Source organism: Odocoileus virginianus, chromosome 28 (genome assembly GCF_023699985.2).
Source record: "Odocoileus virginianus isolate 20LAN1187 ecotype Illinois chromosome 28, Ovbor_1.2, whole genome shotgun sequence".
Taxonomy (NCBI): Eukaryota; Metazoa; Chordata; class Mammalia; order Artiodactyla; family Cervidae; genus Odocoileus; species Odocoileus virginianus.
In genome coordinates, this window is record NC_069701.1 from 34,564,699 (window position 1) to 34,583,614 (window position 18,916).

General features: G+C 50.5%; 2 protein-coding genes and 1 non-coding gene across 3 annotated transcripts; 1 reads left to right on the forward strand and 2 right to left on the reverse strand.

Moving 5' to 3' along the window:
• Positions 1–47: 47 nt before the first annotated feature.
• On the forward strand, positions 48–15,084 carry BEST1 (bestrophin 1). The gene is given in 11 exon segments (XM_020916835.2): positions 48–257; positions 4,505–4,692; positions 6,097–6,191; positions 6,660–6,893; positions 7,507–7,661; positions 8,064–8,141; positions 10,625–10,777; positions 10,994–11,074; positions 11,538–11,689; positions 13,831–14,464; positions 14,466–15,084. Coding segments are annotated over 10 exon segments (1,770 nt in total). The 5' UTR covers positions 48–257; positions 4,505–4,540; the 3' UTR covers positions 14,502–15,084.
• On the reverse strand, positions 10,368–10,474 carry LOC139031942 (U6 spliceosomal RNA). Its single transcript, XR_011484491.1, has one exon. It is a non-coding gene; the product is annotated as a U6 spliceosomal RNA (small nuclear RNA).
• Positions 15,085–15,949: 865 nt separating the features above from the next.
• On the reverse strand, positions 15,950–18,636 carry FTH1 (ferritin heavy chain 1). The gene is made up of 4 exons (XM_070457482.1): positions 18,315–18,636; positions 16,793–16,939; positions 16,370–16,495; positions 15,950–16,273 (listed from the first exon to the last, which is right to left on the reverse strand). The coding sequence occupies exons 1-4, from the start codon at positions 18,426–18,428 to the stop codon at positions 16,115–16,117; spliced, it is 546 nt and encodes a 181-aa protein (XP_070313583.1). The 5' UTR covers positions 18,429–18,636; the 3' UTR covers positions 15,950–16,114.
• Between the last annotated feature and the right edge of the window lie 280 nt (positions 18,637–18,916).

An 18,916-nucleotide genomic window follows, 5' to 3' on the forward strand; every position in this document is an offset into this window, starting at 1 on the left:
GCCATGGTGATCCTAGATGAGAAAGCCATAGCATTCCACCTCTGGAATCTCCATGCATCTGCCCAGCTCTGCTACATCTGCCCCGAGAGATGGCTCTCTGCTGGGGGGCTCCTCAAAGCCATGGTCTCTATTGCAGTCAGAGTCTCCTCTGTGCACCCCCCATCCCTCAGACCTCTTTTCAACCCCACTACCCTAACTGGTGAGACTAGTTTCACCACTCAGAAACTGACCTCCACTGGAAAGATGACAGACAACAGGTTAGTGGAAAAGGCACAGGATTTAAAATCAGAAGACCCAGTTTCCAATCCCAACCTGGCTCTTTATAACCATGCTACCTTGGACAAAGCAGGCTTTGAACTTCAGTGTCCTCTTCTGTGTACGATGTGGATAATAATGCCTTACTTAACTATTCTCAGTAATGCCTCTGTGACTTTTCATGGGCTGTTCCTCTGATATGTAATGCATTTTCATTCTTCTCAACTCAAACTCCTGCTCATACCTCAAGACCCAGCTCAAATGCTCCCATCTCTGTAAAAGTTTCCCTGACCTCCGTGCACATGGCACAGATATTAGGCCTTGTCCCTCTGTGTTAGGGCTATTTAAGCATTATCCTGGTTTTTAGTGACCATGAATTCTTCCCATAAATATTAATTGTTTGTTTATTTTTGGCTGTTGGGTCTTCACTGCTGCACACAGGCTTTGCTTTCTCTCGTTGCTGGAGTCGGGGCGCACAGGTTTCTCACTTCAGTGGCTTCTCTTGTTACGGAGCAGGGGCTCTAGATTGTGTGGGCTCAGTAGTTGTGGCACTAGGCCTTAGTTGCCCCGTGGCATGGGGAATCTTCCTAGACCAGGGATTGAACTCATGGCCCTTGCACTGGCCGGCGAATTCTTAACCACTGGGCCACCAGGGAAGTCCAATCATGAATTCTTGAAGGCAGGAATCGGATTAGGCTCAGTTCTGGCTTCAGAAATGGTTTGTTGACTGACTGTGGAATGGAAAGCAGAAGAGACTGACACGGATGCGTTTGGGCCCCATCCTTGCAGGGTTCAATCCTGGGACCTTCGTCCAAGATGGATTGGGTCAATCAGGCTTCGTGGTGGCCTTTCCGTGTGCCTGAGTCATGCCTGCCTGGCTGCGAACATTTACATGACTGAGACCCGGTGGGAAAGACCATGACTTATGCCTGGGGTGTGCCTGTCTTAGGAGTGGGGTGTGACCAGGAGCAGCTGCTCATGGGGTGTCTCTGGGGATGTCCTGGGGCAACTCAGTCAACTGGTCCTGCTGGGATTTGGGGTGCACTGCCAAGGAACTCGAGGTTCAGGGAAAGGCAGGGAGGACTCCAGTGTCTCCCGAATCCCTCTCCTGGCTCTCTGGCTGCTGGTCAGGGTCAAGGAGATGAAGTGCCATCCAGTGCCAGTTTCACCATCCACACAGACCAGTGACCAGGCTTCCCAGGCCAAAGCCAGCTGGTCAAGGACGCCCTCCAGTGGCCACCACAGTTGGAGGCAGGAACCTGATTGCACAAAGGCTGATGGTTCATTTATTCCAACACCGAGAAAGTGTCCTCAGGCCAAGTGTGGTGTCAGGCATAGGTTTCAATTTTAATTTTAAATGTTTAAGCATGTGCTAAATGGAAAGCTCTCCCTCTTGAGTGTTGTTATGTGTTGGTGGGTGAAGAGGGAATAGAAGGAAGGAAAAAAATTCTCTCACAGCAGTGATCCTCAACCCACACCACCCACTAGACTCACCTGGGGAACTTGGAAAATACCAACCACTGGACCCCACCCAGACCAGCTGACTCTGGAGGGCGGGGCAGAGGCACCAAGGATTTGTGGATGTTCCCCAGGGAGAGTTAACAGCCATAAGAACTCTCTGGTTTGGAGAGTTGACTATAATGTTTTGCACCCAACATTCTCACCTGGCTGCTGAGGTAGGCATTATTGTCCCACTTCACAGATGAGGAGACTGAGGCTCAGGTAAACCTGCCCCTTTCCCCTGTTTGGTTAAGGACAGCGTTGGGGAAGAAGTCTCCCACAGCACAGGTAGCAGAGATGCAGTGAATACTCCTCGAAGATGGCCCCTGATCTCTGCAGAGACTCCCTTTCAACAGTAATGGCACGACTGTTTGCTGTGATTAGAAGAGCACCCAAGGGCGTTGTGGAATTGTTTCTTTTTCCAGGCAGAGAATTATAAAGGCCAAAAATGCCATGCAAAAAATCACCTGCAGTCTCAGCATCGTTAACACTGGGGCGGAGTGTGGGGGTGGGTAGGGAAGAGGAAAGTGAAGGAGAGAGGGAGGGGGCAGGAAGGAGTGGGTTTATTTTAAGGCTCAAGGTCACATTGTAAATCAGGACTTTGGAATGTGTGGTTGGGAGCCCACTGGCATGATAATTCCCCCAGTGCTTGTTAGACATACAGCATCCCTCAGGTCTCAGAATCAGGCTCTGGAGAAAGATCCTGAGACGCCACATATTTAAAAAACATTCCAGATTATTCTTACAGCCACCGAAGACCAAGCGCCACTGCTGCTTCAAGCTTTCACTTAATACAAGAGGAGATACCTCCTAGACTCCATCACTTCCAGTGGCTTAGGAGAGTTCTCACATATGGATTGATGTATTAAAATGTACGGAACCAGCTGTTGCGATATTAACCAGCCCTCCTTGGGGACCTGGGCACGCACTCCCCTATTGCACGGGCTGGCTGGGAGCCAGCAGCATAAGCAACTGCAGTGTCATCCCGCACCAGGCCCTGTCCCCACACGGCAGCCCCCTTGCCCCTCCTTCTCCTTCCAGGGCTCTAAAGCAACCAACTAACTGGGCCCTGCCAGCCAATCACAGCCCGAATAATCTATGATGTCACCAGAAGCCAATCAGAGCTCCTCATGAGTATGTGCAGAATTTTGTCATCTCCCTGAGGGGATGGAGTTCCAAAGCAACGCCATCCTTTTTCAGAGAGGGACACTGAGGCCTAGGGAGAAGCAGAGGCCCACCCAGGGTCACCTCCTCAGGTGGCAGAGCCAGGGCTAGAAGCCAGAACTTCTGACTGTGGTCCAGTGTTCTTTCTGGTACCCAAAGTGCGGCACAAGCCCACAGGTCCTGGTCAAAGTCTCCCCTCTCTTGATGGCTCCTGGCACTGGAGATAAGGCCCAAGGCCCCCTCTTCCCCACAAGATCTTGCTCTCCCTGCAAGACCTCAGGGATCGGAAACAGACCCCTCAGTTTAGGGCCCAGAGGAAATGGCAGGATCATCAAGGCCCAAGGTGGAGGGGGTTGCCCTCAATTCCAGCCCTGGTCTCAACCCAACCCCCACCCCCATCCTCCGGAAGGAATTAGAGAGGCCCTGGCTGGACTGTGCTGCCTGCTGCTTAAGGGGAGATTACGAGGAGGGGGCCAAGACAAGGGCTCCTTTGTGGAAGGCCTCTGGCTTAGAGAGTCAAGTGACCATATAGCACACACGTGGGCAGTGCCAACCCCTAAGTGTGGGCAGGGGCACTGGCCATAGGACCCCAGAGAGTCCCATCGCCTGGCCAGCCAGGAGCCCGAGCTGTAAGTAAGGGGTTATCCCAGCAGGCTGGGCTGGGGCTCTGAGGGCCACTGGGGTGGATGACCCTGCACATGTGCCCATGGTGGGTATACACAGGTATGTGGAAACCTGTGTGTCTGTGCAAAGGCCCTGAGGTGGGAATGAACTTAGGGAACACCAGGCACAGAGACGGCCAGTGCGGCTGCACCAGAGCAGTGGGAGGGTGGCCAATCAGGAAATTTTTTTGAGCACCTCCTATGAGAACACAATGGGAGCTTCCATTCCCAGGAGGGAATAAGCAGTAAACATGCAGATAGCCTGCAAAATATAACTGCGAGTGTAACACGATAAGTGTTATGTAGAAAAATCAAGCAAGGTGAGGAGAAGAGAGGGCTGGTGGTACTAGGATGCTATTTCCAGGTAGGGTGGCTGGGGACATTCTTTCTGAGGAAATGATCTAAAGTGGGAGTGAGCCATACAGTTAAATTAGGAAGAGCGTCCCCCAGGAACGAGGATCAGCAGGTGGAAAGGCCCTGGGGTCATCATTCGGTCACATCTCTACCATCCAAGCTCTGTTCTGAGCACTGGGGACAGGGTGGTGGCCAAGGCTGCCCATGTCCTTTACCAGTTCTTACTCCAGGGTGGCGGGCAGAGCTTGAGGTGGGGGGCACTGAACTTGATAGGCTTAGAACACAGGAAGGAGCCCACACAGGTTTTTGGACACTTGTATTGCTGCCTTTGTAGTACAATTAAAGGGGACAGACTTCTGTGTGTCCTCCACACCAAGGCTAAGGACAGCCCCTGAGCTCAATTCCCTAGCTTCTTGGAGGGTACCTCCCTGCCCTCCTCCCAGTGTCCAGATGGGAGAACTGAGGCCCAGAGCAGGGAAGGGTCACTCACGAGTTCTGGACAGACACTGAAGGGGTCCCTGCTCCCTCCTTCCAGCCCCCATCAGTATCCCACTCTGTCTGTCCACCAGGACCCAAGCCCACCTGCTGCAGCCCAGGGCCTGGCCATGACTGTCACCTACTCGAGCCAAGTGGCCAATGCCCGTTTAGGCTCCTTCTCCCGCCTGCTGCTGTGCTGGCGAGGCAGCATCTACAAACTGCTCTACGGCGAGTTTCTCATCTTTCTGCTCTGCTACTACATCATCCGCTTCATTTACAGGTTCGGGGGGACAAGGGGGGACAGCTCCAGAGCTTGGAGCTCCAGAGGCCTCGGCGATCTAGGAGGCCAATGCACAGAGACCTATAAGTCTGTGCTAAGCTTTTGGAAAACCCCTAGGGCTGGGGGCTGGGGACAGGAAAGGAGACAGCCAGGAGGGAAACGCAGGGCAGGTCAGAGCATCTCAGACACCCTTTCCTCCATCCCAGGGAGGGCCCTTATCTGGTCCCATCCAGTTAGCCTGTTTTCCTGAATCCTACATGGTTTCTCTCACAGGCCCAGACCATGCTTTTTTCCCCCAATACAAATGTTTATTTAAGCAGGATAGCAATATATTCTGTTGTCAATAAAACTACAGAATATATAATATAGCATTTTTAATGAGAAAAGCATTAGTGATGACAATGAATTGAAAAATATCAAATACATAAATTTCTCGAGTTCATAAGGATAATACTAATAACAGCACATTTGTTTTCTTGGGTTGTTACTAGGGTACCAAAATACTTTAGAAAATTAGGCTTTATTTTTTAGAGCAGTTTTACGGGGCAGCAGCAAGACTGAGCAGAAGGTACAGAGAATTCGCATATACCCAACCCCCTCCCGCCACACACACAGCCTTCCCCACTATCAACATTCTACCAGAGAGCAGGATGTCTGTGATAATAGATGAACCCACACTGACACCTCATTATCACCCAAAGTCCATAGTTTATGTTAGGGTTCCTCCTTGGTGATGTACACTCTATGGGTTTGGACAAATGTGTAATGACTTGCATCCACCATTACAGTGTCATACAGAATAATTTCATTGCCCTAAACCCTAAAACCCCCTCTGTGCTCTACCAATTCGTTCTCTCACCAGACATTTTTTTCAAAGACAAAACACTTTATTTCAACATTTTTTAATATATTATTTTTATTCATTTGGCTGCACTGGGCCTTAGTTGTGGCACACTAGATCTTTAGTTGTGGCATGTGGGATCTAGCTCCCTGACCAGGGATCGAACCTGGGCCCCCATATTGGGAGTGGAAGTCTTAGCCACTGGACCACCAGGGAAGTCCCTCAACCTGCTTTCAAACAACTGTCTTTTGGATCCTTTAAAAGAGTCAGCAGTGCCTAAAACTGACTCCTTCAGCAGGACCTGCCTTCCTCGACATCACAGAAAACTTCCTGAGGATTTCTCCTCCAGGCATGGAGCAGAAGCCCCATTGGGGTTTGGGGGCTGTGGGAGAAAGAAGGGGGACCTGGCTCAGGCCAGAGGAGGGGCCCCAGGCAGGCCAATGAGAGACAGGGAGGAAATGAGGCTGCCACTCTCTTACCCTGGGAGTGGCTGGACCTGGGACGGATCTCAGCCATCTTCTAGTGTCTACACATCTTTGCCCCCAACCCCTCACCTCCCCCAGGATGGCCCTCACAGACGAACAGCAGGTGATTTTTGAGAAGCTAACTCTGTATTGTGACAGCTACATCCAGCTCATCCCCATCTCCTTCGTACTGGGTGAGCTCCCCTTTCCACGCGTGGGGGTCCGGGTGGCTTCTCCAGGCTCCAGGCAGGCAGATCACGAGGAGCTCCTGGGAAGGCCGGTTGCACGTCAGTGCCTCTCGGTGGTTCAGGGAAATGGAGAGCCTGCAGCCAGAGGGACTGACATTAGGCATTAGGAAAAATGTCCAGCTAAGAGCACTTGAGATTCCACTTTCTGAGGGCAGGGGTCTCTGGATCCTTACGCAGGAGGGGAGGGATCCAGCGGATTTCCGGGAAAGCCAGTGGGGCCACAGGGAGAACTCAATCAAGGCTCTTGTGCCTTCACGCAAGGCTCTGATGGTCTCTCCTTCCCGAGCGCCTTCCAGCAGGATTGGGGTTGGGTTCAGCCAATTAGAAGGATGGAGAAACCGAGGCATCGCCCTCGCTGGGCTCTGGCCGCAGCGTGGGCCTTTGCCCCTCGCCCCCCCGTGCCCCTCTGCCCAGGCTTCTACGTGACGCTAGTCGTGACCCGCTGGTGGAACCAGTATGAGAACCTGCCGTGGCCCGACCGCCTCATGAACCTGGTGTCGTCCTTCGTGGAGGGCAAGGACGAGCAAGGCCGGATGCTGCGGCGCACGCTCATGCGCTATGCCAACCTGGGCAACGTGCTCATCCTGCGCAGCGTCAGCGCTGCGGTCTACAAACGCTTTCCCAGCCCACAGCACCTGGTGAAAGCAGGTGGGGTCAAGCGAGGGCAGTGGGCGGGGCCAGAAGGTGATGGGGCGGAGCCACAGCTGAAGATGGGTGGAGTCAGAGGTCCCTGGGCTGAGGATTGGGTGGGACCAGCGGGGTGGGCTCGGGATCTGGTGGGCAGGGACCTGAATTGGGCGGGGCGGTTCAGGGGCCTGAAGTGGGTAGAGGCCAGGAACCGATTCAGAAGACAGGGCTTTGAGACAGGGCTAAGGACTCATGGAGGGGTCAGGGAAGAGTGAGGGTTGAGGGCCCCAGTGGGGCTTCGGGAACTAGTGAGGAACCAGAGTCTACCTCCGTCTGCTCTTTCGCTTCCTGCTGTCCGGTTTGCAGCCTGTATGTCAGCAACCTCTGTCTCTGGCTTGCCTGACGAGATCCTGGTTAATAAGACAGATCCTTCTCTCGTCTTCAGCCCAGAGTATCACAGAGTAGAAATTTAGTGATTATTTGTTGAGAGAAAGAGGATGGCAAAGGAGCGCTGAGGTCCTTGTGGGCTCAGCAGGGACTTGGTCTTGAACTCTGGACCCGTCCAGGCAAGGCCTGGCCAGCCACGCCTTCTGCAGCTTCTCCTGCCCACTGTCTTCTCCACTCTCTCCTGCAGGCTTCATGACACCCTCGGAACACAAACACTTACAAAAACGGAGCTTGCCACACAACTCGTTCTGGATGCCCTGGGTGTGGTTTGCCAACCTGTCAACAAAGGCATGGATTGGAGGTCGGATTCGGGACCCTATCCTGCTCCAGAGCCTGCTCAACGTGAGCCCATTACATTGATGGGGTTGCTGCGGAGCGGGCAGGGTCCTGCCCCACGAGGAACAGGTCTCCTACAAAGAGAAGGCCTGAGCCCCCGAGGGTCTTCCCAGAGCCGGCCTTGCGACTGTAAGATCTCTCCCAACAGGATTCCATAGCCCAAGGTGGCCCCTTTGCAATTCCCCCTCCCATCCTCTTTCTAAAGTGAACCTCCAAGATCCTGGTTCCTTTTTGATAGTTGAGGAGGCTGAGGCACAGAGAGGTGAAGTGAGTTGTTCATGACCACACAGCCAGGGTCTGAGCTCCAGACCCTGGTATCTGGGGACGAGCTGGGGGCTGAGGCTGGAGAGCAGGTGGTGGTCAAGAGGAACCACCCTCTTGACCCTCCCTTCCTTCCTGCTCCCCTAGGAAATGAACACCTTGCGTACTCAGTGTGGACAGCTGTATGCCTACGACTGGATCAGCATCCCACTGGTGTACACTCAGGTGAGGACTAGGCTGGTGAAGGTGCCCCTTTGGGAAACTGAGAAGGACCCAGGGAGCAGCCTATGATGAGAAGGGCTCACTTAGAGACTGAAGAAGAGGCTTCCTCTGGAAATCACGCCTGGACTCTGCAGGGTCTTTTTAGTGCCAAGTTCAAAGAGTTTGGGCCCCTGCCTGGTCCAGGCAGTGGAGGCAATGTGATTACCCTCATTTGATTTTTTTTTTTTTTTTCGGCTGTGCTGTGAGGACTGTGGGATATTAGTTCCCTGTCCAGAGATGTACCCAGCCCCTCAGCAGTGAGAGTGTGGAGTCCTAACCACTGGACCGCCAGGGAATCCCCTCCCCATTTTATTTTTTAATTTTTATTAATCGGAGGCTAATTACTTTACAATATTGTAGTGGTTTATGCCATACATTGACATGAATCAGCCATGGATTTACATGTGTTCCTCATCCTGAACCCCCCTCCCTCCTCCCTCCCCATCCCATCCCTCTGGGTCTTCCCAGTGCACCAGCCCCGAGCACTTGTCTCATGCATCCAACCTGGGCTGGTGTTCTGTTTCACACTTGATAATAGACATGTTTCGATGCTGTTCTCTCAGATCATCCCACCCTCGCCTTCTCCCATAGAGTCCAAAAGTCTGTTCTATACATCTGTGTCTCTTTTTCTGTCTTGCATATAGGGTTATCGTTACCATCTTTCTAAATTCCATATATATGCATAGTATACTGTTTTGGTGTTTATCTTTCTGGCTTACTTCACTCTGTATAATGGGCTCCAGTTTCATCCATCTCATTAGAACTGGTTCAAATGTATTCTTTTTAATGGCTGAGTAATATCCCATTGTGTATATGTACCACAGCTTTCTTATCCATTTGTATGCTGATGAGCATCTAGGTTGCTTCCATGTCCTGGCTATTACAAAGTGCTGTGATGAACATTGGGGTACACATGTCTCTTTCAGTTCTGGTTTCCTCAGTGTGTATGCCCAGGAGTGGGATTGCTGGGTCATATGGCGGTTCTATTTCCAGTTTTTTAAGGAATCTCCACACTGTTCTCCATAGTGGCTGTACTAGTTTGCATTCCCACCAACAGTGTAAGAGGGTTCCCTTTTCTCCACATGCTGTCCGGCATTTATTGCTTGTAGACTTTTGGATAGCAGCCATTCTGACTGGCATGTAATGGTACCTCATTGTGGTTTTGATTTGCATTTCTCTGATAATGAGTGATGTTGAGCATCTTTTCATGTGTTTGTTAGCCATCTGTATGTCTTCTTTGGAGAAATGTCTGTTTAGATCTTTGGCCCATTTTTTGATTGGGTCATTTATTTTTCTGGAATTGAGTTGCAGGAGTTGCTTGTATATTTTTGAGATTAATCCTTTGTCTGTTTCTTCATTTGCTATTATTTTCTCCCATTCTGAAGGCTGTCTTTTCACCTTGCTTATAGTTTTCTTTGTTGTGCAAAAGCTTTTAAGTTTAATTAGGTCCCATTTGTTTATTTTTGCTTTTACTTCCAATATTCTGGGAGGTGGGTCATAGAAGATCTTGCTGTGATTTATGTCAGAGAGTGTTTTGCCTATGTTCTCCTCTAGGAGTTTTATAGTTGCTAGTCTTACATTTAGATCTTTAATCCATTTTGAGTTTATTTTTGTGTATGGTGTTAGAAAGCGTTCTAGTTTCATTCTTTTACAAGTGGTTGACCAGTTTTCCCAGCACCACTTGTTAAAGAGGTTGTCTTTTTTCTATTGTATGTTCTTGCGTCCTTTGTGGAAGGTAAGGTATCCATAGGTACGTGGATTTATCTCTGGACTTTCTATTTTGTTCCATTGATCTATATTTTCTGTCTTTGTGCCAGTACCATACTGTCTTGATGACTGTGGCTTTGTAGTAGAGCCTGAAGTCAGGCAGGTTGATTCCTCCAGTTCCATGCTCCTTTCTCAAGATTGCTTTGGCTATTCGAGGTTTTTTGTATTTCCATACAAATTGTGAAATTATTTGTTCTAGTTCTGTGAAGAATACCATTGGTAACTTGATAGGGATTGCATTGAATCTATAGATTACTTTGGGTAGTATACTCATTTTCACAATATTGATTCTTCCAATCCATGAACATGGTATATTTCTCCCTCTATTTGTGTCCCCTTTGATTTCTTTCATCAGTGTTTTATAGTTTTCTATGTACATTACAGGTCTTTTGTTTCTTTAGGTAGATATACTCCTAAGTATTTAAAAATATGGAATGCTTCACGAATTTGCATGTCATCCTTGCACAGGGGCCATGCTAATCTTCTCTGTATTGTTCCAATTTTAGTATATGTGCTGTCGAAGCAAGCACTCTCCTCCCCATTTTAAAGAAGAGACACAGAGACCCAAAGTCACACGAGTGTGCAAGTCAGAGCAAGGCCTGTCCTCCCAGCCTAGGGAGACTCCTGACCCCACAGTCCCCACCCAGCCCGTATCTGCCACTCCCTCCCTTCCCTCCCAGGTGGTGACCGTGGCAGTATACAGCTTCTTCCTGGCTTGCCTGATTGGGCGGCAGTTTCTGAACCCAGCCAAGGCCTACCCTGGCCATGAGATGGACCTCGTTGTACCCCTCTTCACATTCCTGCAGTTCTTCTTCTATGCTGGCTGGTTGAAGGTGAGCCTCCTGGGACAAGGCTGGCTGTGGCCCAAGGGTCATGGCCAACCAGGATAGGAGGGTCCCTACATTGTGGCTTTGGAGACAGTAGTCAGGCAGGAAGGACATCATTGAGGGGGTGGAGGGGTAGAAATGGCAGGAGCCCAGGTTTAAGGGTGGGTGCAAGGCTGCAGGGGCTTCCACCTGAGGATTTCCGGAACCTCATTTACCCTCAAGGTGGCAGAGCAACTCATCAACCCATTTGGAGAGGATGACGATGACTTTGAGACCAACTGGATTGTTGACAGGAGCTTGCAGGTATGAGGGGAGGAAGAGAACCTGTCCCCTGGACCCAGGGAGGAGGCCCACAGTTCTGTGAATTGCCCTCCAACCATTCACTCCCAAGATTCTCAGTCTAACTTCTGAGGCTATAGGTAGCATCAGTCTCTTCATTTCAGAAGGGTATCTGAGGCCCAAAGAGAGAGAAGTGACCCCTCCAAAATGTTAGGTGCTCATTTGTGTCAGACTCTGCAACCCCACGGACTGTAGGCCGCCAGGTTCCTCTGTCCATGGAATTCTCCAGGCAAGAATACTGGAGTGGATTGCCATTCCCTTCTCCAGGGGATCTTCCCAACCCAGGGATCAAACCTGGGTCTCCCGCATTGCAGGCAGATTCTTTACCATCTGAGCCACCCGTGACCTCTCCAAGTCACCTGGCAAATTCATGGTCAGTTACGGCTTACCTTTCTGTTGGACTTCTCCTTCTGTCCCTGATGACCAGGTGTCCCTATTGGCTGTCGACGAGATGCATCAGGACTTGCCACCGATGGAGCGAGATATGTACTGGAATGAGCCAGAACCACATCCCCCCTACACAGCTGCTTCTGCCCAATCTCGCCGACCTTCCTTTTTTGGCTCCACCTTCAACATCAGGTGGGAAGTGCCAGGGAGCCATTTCAGTGGGTATAAAACCCCAAATGCAAGGGTCTGCTTAATTAAGAACTTAGGGTTAGTTAATGCATGTGCATGCTCAGTTGCTCAGGCATACCCAACTCTTTGTGATCCCATGGACTGTAACCCACCAGGCTCCTCTGTCCATGGCATTTTCCAGGCAAGAATACTGGAGTGGATTGCCATTTCCTCCTCCAGGGGATATTCCCATCCCAGGGATTGAACCCATGTCTCCTGCATTGGCTGTTTACCACTGAGCCACCAGGGAAGCCAGTTAATGCATATTGGGTGTCTTTTTAAGTGCTGGGCATTGTACTCTGCTCTTTATATGTATATATAAGCCATTCTGTTCTTGTTCCACTAACCTTGGTTTGTTATCTTTAGTTTTTAGATGATTAAGTCCAGGTTCAAAGAGTTTAAATCAGTTGCCCAACCCAAGGTTACATAGCTAGCAAGCAGCACAGGTGGGCCAGGTATGTCTGGTTCCAACTCCACACCCTTAACACTTATCTTGTGCTGTGTAAGGACTCTTAAAGCTATAAGGGCCCTTAGGTACCTCCAATCAAACCGTTCTGTGTCCAGAGTTGGAAACTGAGGCTCAGAGAGAGAAGGGACTTACTCAAGGGCAGTCAGTGGTTAGTGATGCAGCTATGTCAGGGCCTGGTTCCTGACTCTGGCTTAGAATTCTTGTTTTCTAATAAGCTAGGGTGTTTGGATGAAGAGTGGGAGTGGGGTTCCCTGGGCAAGGGAGCAAGCAGGAGGTTGGGTCATCACAGGCACCTTCTGAGTAGACTTCTTACTAAAGGATATAGGCCTCATGTCACCCACAGCAGCCACACTTTGCCCCACATGGGTCCTGTTTCCCTGATTTGGTTAGAACCTCTAGAGTTGTAGCTGGGCCACAGTGGGCCAAGGGGCTGCCCCAGACAGCTCTGTCTCCCCAGATGACAGAGTGGGGGGAACTTTGGAGAGTGTTCGCTGCATCTCAGGGTCCATCCCATCAAGGTTTTCTGCTGCATGATTAAAATCACTGTTCTCTAAAAACTGAATATCCTATTAAGCAGTCAGTAGAATTAGCTAGTGGAGAAGGCAATGGCACCCCACTCCAGTACTCTTGCCTCGAAAATCCCATGGATGGAGGAGCCTGGTAGGCTGCGGTCCATGGGGTCGCTAAGAGTCGAACACAACTGAGCAACTTCACTTTCACTTTTCACTTTCATGCATTGGAGAAGGAAATGGCAACCCACTCCAGCGTTCTTGCCTGGAGAATCCCAGGGATGGGGGAGCCTGGTGGGCTGCCGTCTATGGGGTCGCACAGAGTCGGACACGACTGAAGCGACTTAGCAGCAGCAGCAGCAGCAAGTTAAGAAATTTAGAGTCCAGTTTGTGTAAGGAAGTGATCAAATGATTGGGTAAGTGATCAAATGATTAAGGATGGAGGTTTGCTTAGGTCAGAAACGTTTCTGGAGGTCACCTCTTCTCATGGACTGTACTTCAGCAGCTGGGTAAGGTGGATAACAGAGACTAATAACACATAGACTTGCCTCCAAGAAGCACAGTTGAGTGAGGGAGCTCAAATCCAGGGCCCAGTCTCTGATACAAGGTACAAAGTACTGGATGCCTGGGTAAGGGACAGAGTACAGAACAGAGATCACCTTTGGCCACCTGAGAGGTGGCCTCCAGCTGAACTAGGAGCTGGACCGTGAAGCATGGGGAGAATCTGGACATGGGCCAGGGCAGCCACATTCTGGGGTAGGTAGGTTTTGCTTCACAGAGTATAGGCTTTGGACTCCCAGGAAGTCAGGTTTTTCCCTGTACCTGGGGACAAATAGTTGATTGCCTGGAGTGAGGGGTTTTAAAAGGAAAATGTGAGTGCTGAAGAGGAAGTCCTTAAATACCTGGCTGGGAAGTTTGGACATTAACAGGGACAAGACATGAGCTCAGCCAGGAGGGATTAATTGAGAGGTACAGGATGGATCAGCAGAGAGGCAAGTCTAAGGTGAGGTGAGGAAGACTGTTCTAGGCCTAGGGCCAGAGGGAGGGAGATGAGAAGGTACAGAAGTCACATCAGGCTTCAGGCCATTGGCCCTCCACTAACCCCGGGGTCTTCTGTTTCTTTCCAGTCTGGATAAGGAAGACATAGAGTTTCAGCCAGATCTAGAGGAGCAAGAGGGTGCTCACACTGGCATCATTAGCCGCTTCCTAGGGCTGCAATCCCACGACCGCCAGTCCCCCAAGACAAACTCAAAAACCAAACTACTGTGGCCCAAGAAAGAAGTCCTTTCGCATGAGAACCAGCCCAAGAACCTTGGAGGGGCCGGACAGAACACTAGCGACCAGGAAGACAGAAAGGCCTGGAAGGGGGAAGATGTTTTCAAGTCCGTGGTGCTCTATGGAAGGTCAGGCTACCACAGTGCCCCACAGACACCACTCAGCCACACCCCTATGGTCTTCCCACCTGGACAGTCAGCACCCTCAAGTCTTCGCAGAATCTCAGGCATAGATGACCCTGTCAAAGATCAAAGCCTTCAGCCTGCAACCCCCAGGTCCAAGAAGAGTTTTGAATTGCTCCCAGAGAATCCTGGGGCCTCAACAGAGCACCCAGAAGCGATTCACATGAAAAGGAAAACTGTCGAGTTTAACCTGATGGACATGTCAGAGGCCCCTGAACATCTCAGAGAACCACATTTGGGACAGTCAACAAGCAACATACACACTATACTCAAAGATCATGGAGATCCTTATTGGGACTTGGAACAACAGGTCTGTCCTCTACTCAAACCAGGGCCACTAACCCCCCAGCTCCCCAGGGGTGACCCTCACCAGCTTCCCTTGCTCTGAATCCCCTTTCGTTCACAGTTCTCCTGTGGTCCTGTGACGGCCAGAGCATGCTGGCCCTATGCCCAGCACTGGCTTAGGGTACACACCTGGCTGCCACAGCAGGCCCATGAAAAGGTGTCAGGCAACTTTTGCTTATTTCACCTAAGAGGCTGACATCACCAGGACTTCTCTGGGGCCCAGGTAGAGGAAGATGAGGTAGTACTGACAGGAATGATGTCAAAGGGCCATGAGGCCAGGTTTAGATGGGCAGATGTTACCAGTGGACTGAGCTCACTTTAAGCAGGGGTGGCAAACAAAAACATGGGGCAGAACTCAGAACTCTTGTTGCTGCCCAAGAACCCAACTTACTGCCCAGGCTTAGCTGGGAAGTCACATATGAGCTCTGCCCCCTAACAACAGGGGTCCTGAAGCACTTCTGAGTATACCACCTACAACCCTGAGAAACAGTAGATAGGGTGGGGGAATCCAGATCCATTGGGGTTATCTTATGGATCTTATGCTTTGAGGACCTCACTAAAAAGACTTCTGAACTTAAATGAGCTCTTCCTGTTTTGAGGTCAACCTAAAGCTGTTGCAATACCACCAGAGGTTTCCCTTTATTCCAGATTTCCTGGACATCCACTCACCCAGTTAGATCTACACTATCCCACCCCTAATCACCATGTGAGAGGAAGTTTAACTTCCCATTTCTGGACTCTCAAAAGCAGTTCTTCTGTGGTCATAATACATAGCTTTGAAAACTAAATGTTTAGCAAATCACTGTGGCTGGTTGAGGGGATAATAGAGCAGGCTAGCAATGAATCTCTGCTGTCTTCCAACACTACTCACTGGTGAATATTTAAGATGTCTCCATTTTCGCCCTCCTACTGCAGCTGCTATCTTACTGAAATGAAGGTATCTTTCTATACTCATGTAAACTTTCTCAAATTCTCACTAGGGATGAAGCACATTCCTAGCCTGCTTCCTCCAAGGGGGATGCTCCACCGGCCTGGTCCTACCTGCGTGTACACCAGCAGGACACTGATCCAGTCATAGGCATATAGCTGTCCACACCGAAGAGTATGTTTCTATGAAATAAATGGTTAGCTTCATGGATAACAAAAATCAGTAGTTGCAAATCTACTTTAAGCCTTAAAATGCTTTTTGTACATATAAATTGTGAGAGCTAGAGCTGCTGGAAACATAGAACACCTAATTCAGAATCAGGAGTCCTGAAGTTCTGTGTGAATTCAATACACTCAAGTCTTGGTATCTTTCCCAAACTAAGGAATTTAATAAATAAATACAAATCCTCCCCAGTGTTCCATTTTGACTAGGCCTGACTGGACCATGGTGGTACTTACACTTTCAATCAAGATGACCTAGATACTTTTCCAGCCCATCCCAAAAATTCAAGAGACAACAGCTGGGTACCAAATTACTTTATTTGAAGGAATGGTACGAAAGAAAGAACTTAAGTAGATGTTTTGTTACAACTTATAGAAAAGGTGAAGGTAACCCAAATATGCATGCACTGCCTTGGTGACCAGGAGTCACCCCTGTGGCTGTGGGAAGCCAGCCTGAGGCTTAGCTCTCACTGTGTCCCAGGGTGTGCTTGTCAAAGAGGTACTCTGCCATGCCAGATCCAGGGGCCCCCATCTTGCGCAGGTTGGTTACGTGGTCACCCAATTCTTTGATGGCTTCCACCTGCTCATTCAGGTAATGAGTCTCAATGAAATCACACAGCTAGAAAAGAGAATGGGCAAGAAAGTTATTGGTAAGCCTCCCCGGCCCCTCAGGCAATGATTTCCTCCATTTACTCCCAGGTGTCAGCGTACTCACATGGGGATCGTTTTTTTCAGTGGCCAGTTTGTGCAGTTCCAGTAGTGACTGATTCACACTTCTTTCCAAGCACAGCGCACATTCCATTGCATTCAGCCCATTCTCCCAGTCATCACGGTCTGGTTTCTGAATGAGAGGCGCTTAGGTGAGTGTACCTGCAACCTCTGCCATAAACACACCAAGCCAGCAAGCATCTAGTGTCACAACCGCGACTGGCACAAGCAAGAGTGCCAAGTTCCCCCGACAATGGTTTCCAACTTAATATCCTGGCTCATTACTGTCTGTCTGCTTTAGCTTAGATGGGAGGCTTGAAAAAGCACAAAAGACAAAAGCCCAAGGTCCCACCTGACAATGACAACTGGTGGCATCAGGGATTTCTGATACGTGAGGATTGCTAGAACAACCCAAGGATCTTTCGTTTACCTTGATATCCTGAAGGAAGATTCGGCCGCCTCGCTGGTTCTGCAGCTTCATTAGTCTCTCAGCATGTTCCCTCTCCTCATGAGATTGGTGAAGAAAGTACTTGGCAAAGTTCTTCAAAGCCACATCATCGCGGTCAAAATAGTAGGACTGAAAGTGGAACACGAACATGTTAGAGTCCCAAAAGAAAGCAGTCTGCTAGCTGGTTTCTCAAAATGCAGCAAGGCTCTGAGCCTAAGGAGACTGGAGCAGGGTGTGTTCCCGGATTGAATAGTAATTCATTTTTACTCTGAAACACAAAAATGAAACTTGGTCCTTGAAACTGGAAGTTTGTTTCCTGTACAATATCATGGGAACTGTCTCTACCATGGAACTCTTAAGCATTTCTGTTAGTGCAAAATAAAGTTTTTACAACCACTGTCGAATTTGCTCAGAGAGACCTTGGGAGTATTTACTCTGCACTATTAGCGCCTTCTCTTCTCTGAACAATCCTTGTTCAAACTCGAGCTGTCAGCTTACAGCAGGCTGATGATTTCTAAAATTATCCCAGGTAGGCAAGTTAACAGTTATCGGAAACGCTATTGCACATTTAATGCTAAATATATTACCAGTACAAAACAAAAATTTGATTCCGTTTTACACCCTTTCTGTATTCAGGTGTTCCTAAAATGGAATGACAGTCACAGATATCCAGGTCTGTTCCAAACTCATCTGCAACATGTCTATTCTCGGATGATTTGCACAACGCTGGCGGTTAAAAACAATTCTAACTAAAACTCTTATCACACCGCCTAAAACAAGGATTTTGGAAAACTGATTCCACGCATTACTGCATGGAAAAATATCTGGCCCCGTAACTGTTGGTGGACTTTCTCCGAGAACTAAGGGTTCAATTACGCCACAACCCTTAAGACACAAAAAAGATAAATTAGCCTGGCACAAGGACGTGACTCAGAAGGCGCCAGTGTCGGCAGAAGGGGAGATTTCTGGATATGCTTCCATTTAAGTGGGACTTAAGAGATAAGCAGAGCAGAGAGGTGCGGCTGGTTCTTCGGCCCAGGAGATAAACCATTTCGCGCCAGCTCCCAGAGTTGGACACCATTACCCAGAAGGCTCCGCCGCACTCAGGGGGATGGGAGCTTAACCTCCTAACTCCACCCAACCCGCCCCCCCCCCCCCATCACGTGATGGGAGCCACAAGAAGGGATGAAAATGCTAAAGTCCACTTTCCAAACTGCGGGGTCGCACTGGTGGCAAGCGTAGCAACCCCATAAGGAAACTCAGCTCCCTTTAAACAAAAAAGGGTGCGCAGAAGCGGCCCCGGCCTATGGGAGCACTCCCAGGGGACAACTGCTCAAAATTTCTGCGCAGAAGTCCTCGGGGACTTGGAGCAACCTCCATTTTCCAAGAAAGACGCAAGGAGGCGGGAGACTGGAGGCGGGAGGGCCCGCCCGGGAGCCACACCCCACCCCCACCCCGCCCCGCCGTCCCGGGAGGCCGCGCCGGCCAGCCCGCCCGCGCTCACCATGGACAGGTACACATAGGAGGCGTAGAGCTCCAGGTTGATCTGGCGGTTGATGGCGGCCTCCGAGTCCTGGTGGTAGTTCTGGCGCACCTGCGAGGGGGATGCGGTCGTCATGGCGGGCGGATGAGAAGGGGCGGTGGCGGCGACGGCTGCGCTGCGCTGGAGCGGCGGCGGGGACCTTGGGCCGGTCGGAGGGTGTTGTCAAGTGGTGACGAGGGCTGGCTCTGAGTAGCCTGCCGGGGCTGGAGGGGGGGACGAGCAGCCGGGTTCCGTTCAAGCACTGTTGAAGCAGGAAACCGCGGCGACTCTCCGCGAAGACTGTGGCGCAGGTGGCCGTCGCCCGCCTCTTATAGCCGGAGCGGGCGTCAGCCCCGCCACGGCCAATCACGCTGCCCGCCTGCCGAGCCCCGCCCTTTCCGGTGCAAGCGCGGTCCCGACCAGCTGGGATGTTGGGCTGGGGGAGGGGAGGGAAAGGGACGGAGGCGGGGGCGGCGGTGGTGGGGCCTGGGGGCCCTGAAGGCAGCTGCTTGTTGTTTGCAGAGTTGGGCGCGTTTCATAGGGTTGAAGAAGACCTGAGCGGGGAGGGGGGGCAGGAAGCCCAG

What these genes read in the sequence shown, in the direction of transcription:
- FTH1 (XM_070457482.1), bottom strand. Translation starts at nt 18,428, where the DNA reads ATGACGACCGCATCCCCCTCGCAGGTGCGCCAGAACTACCACCAGGAC. An exon ending in CCTATGTGTACCTGTCCATG is followed by an intron (nt 16,940 to 18,314) that starts GTGAGCGCGGGC and finishes TTCCACTTTCAG; the next exon opens with TCCTACTATTTTGACCGCGA. An exon ending in TCTTCCTTCAGGATATCAAG is followed by an intron (nt 16,496 to 16,792) that starts GTAAACGAAAGA and finishes CCTCTCATTCAG; the next exon opens with AAACCAGACCGTGATGACTG.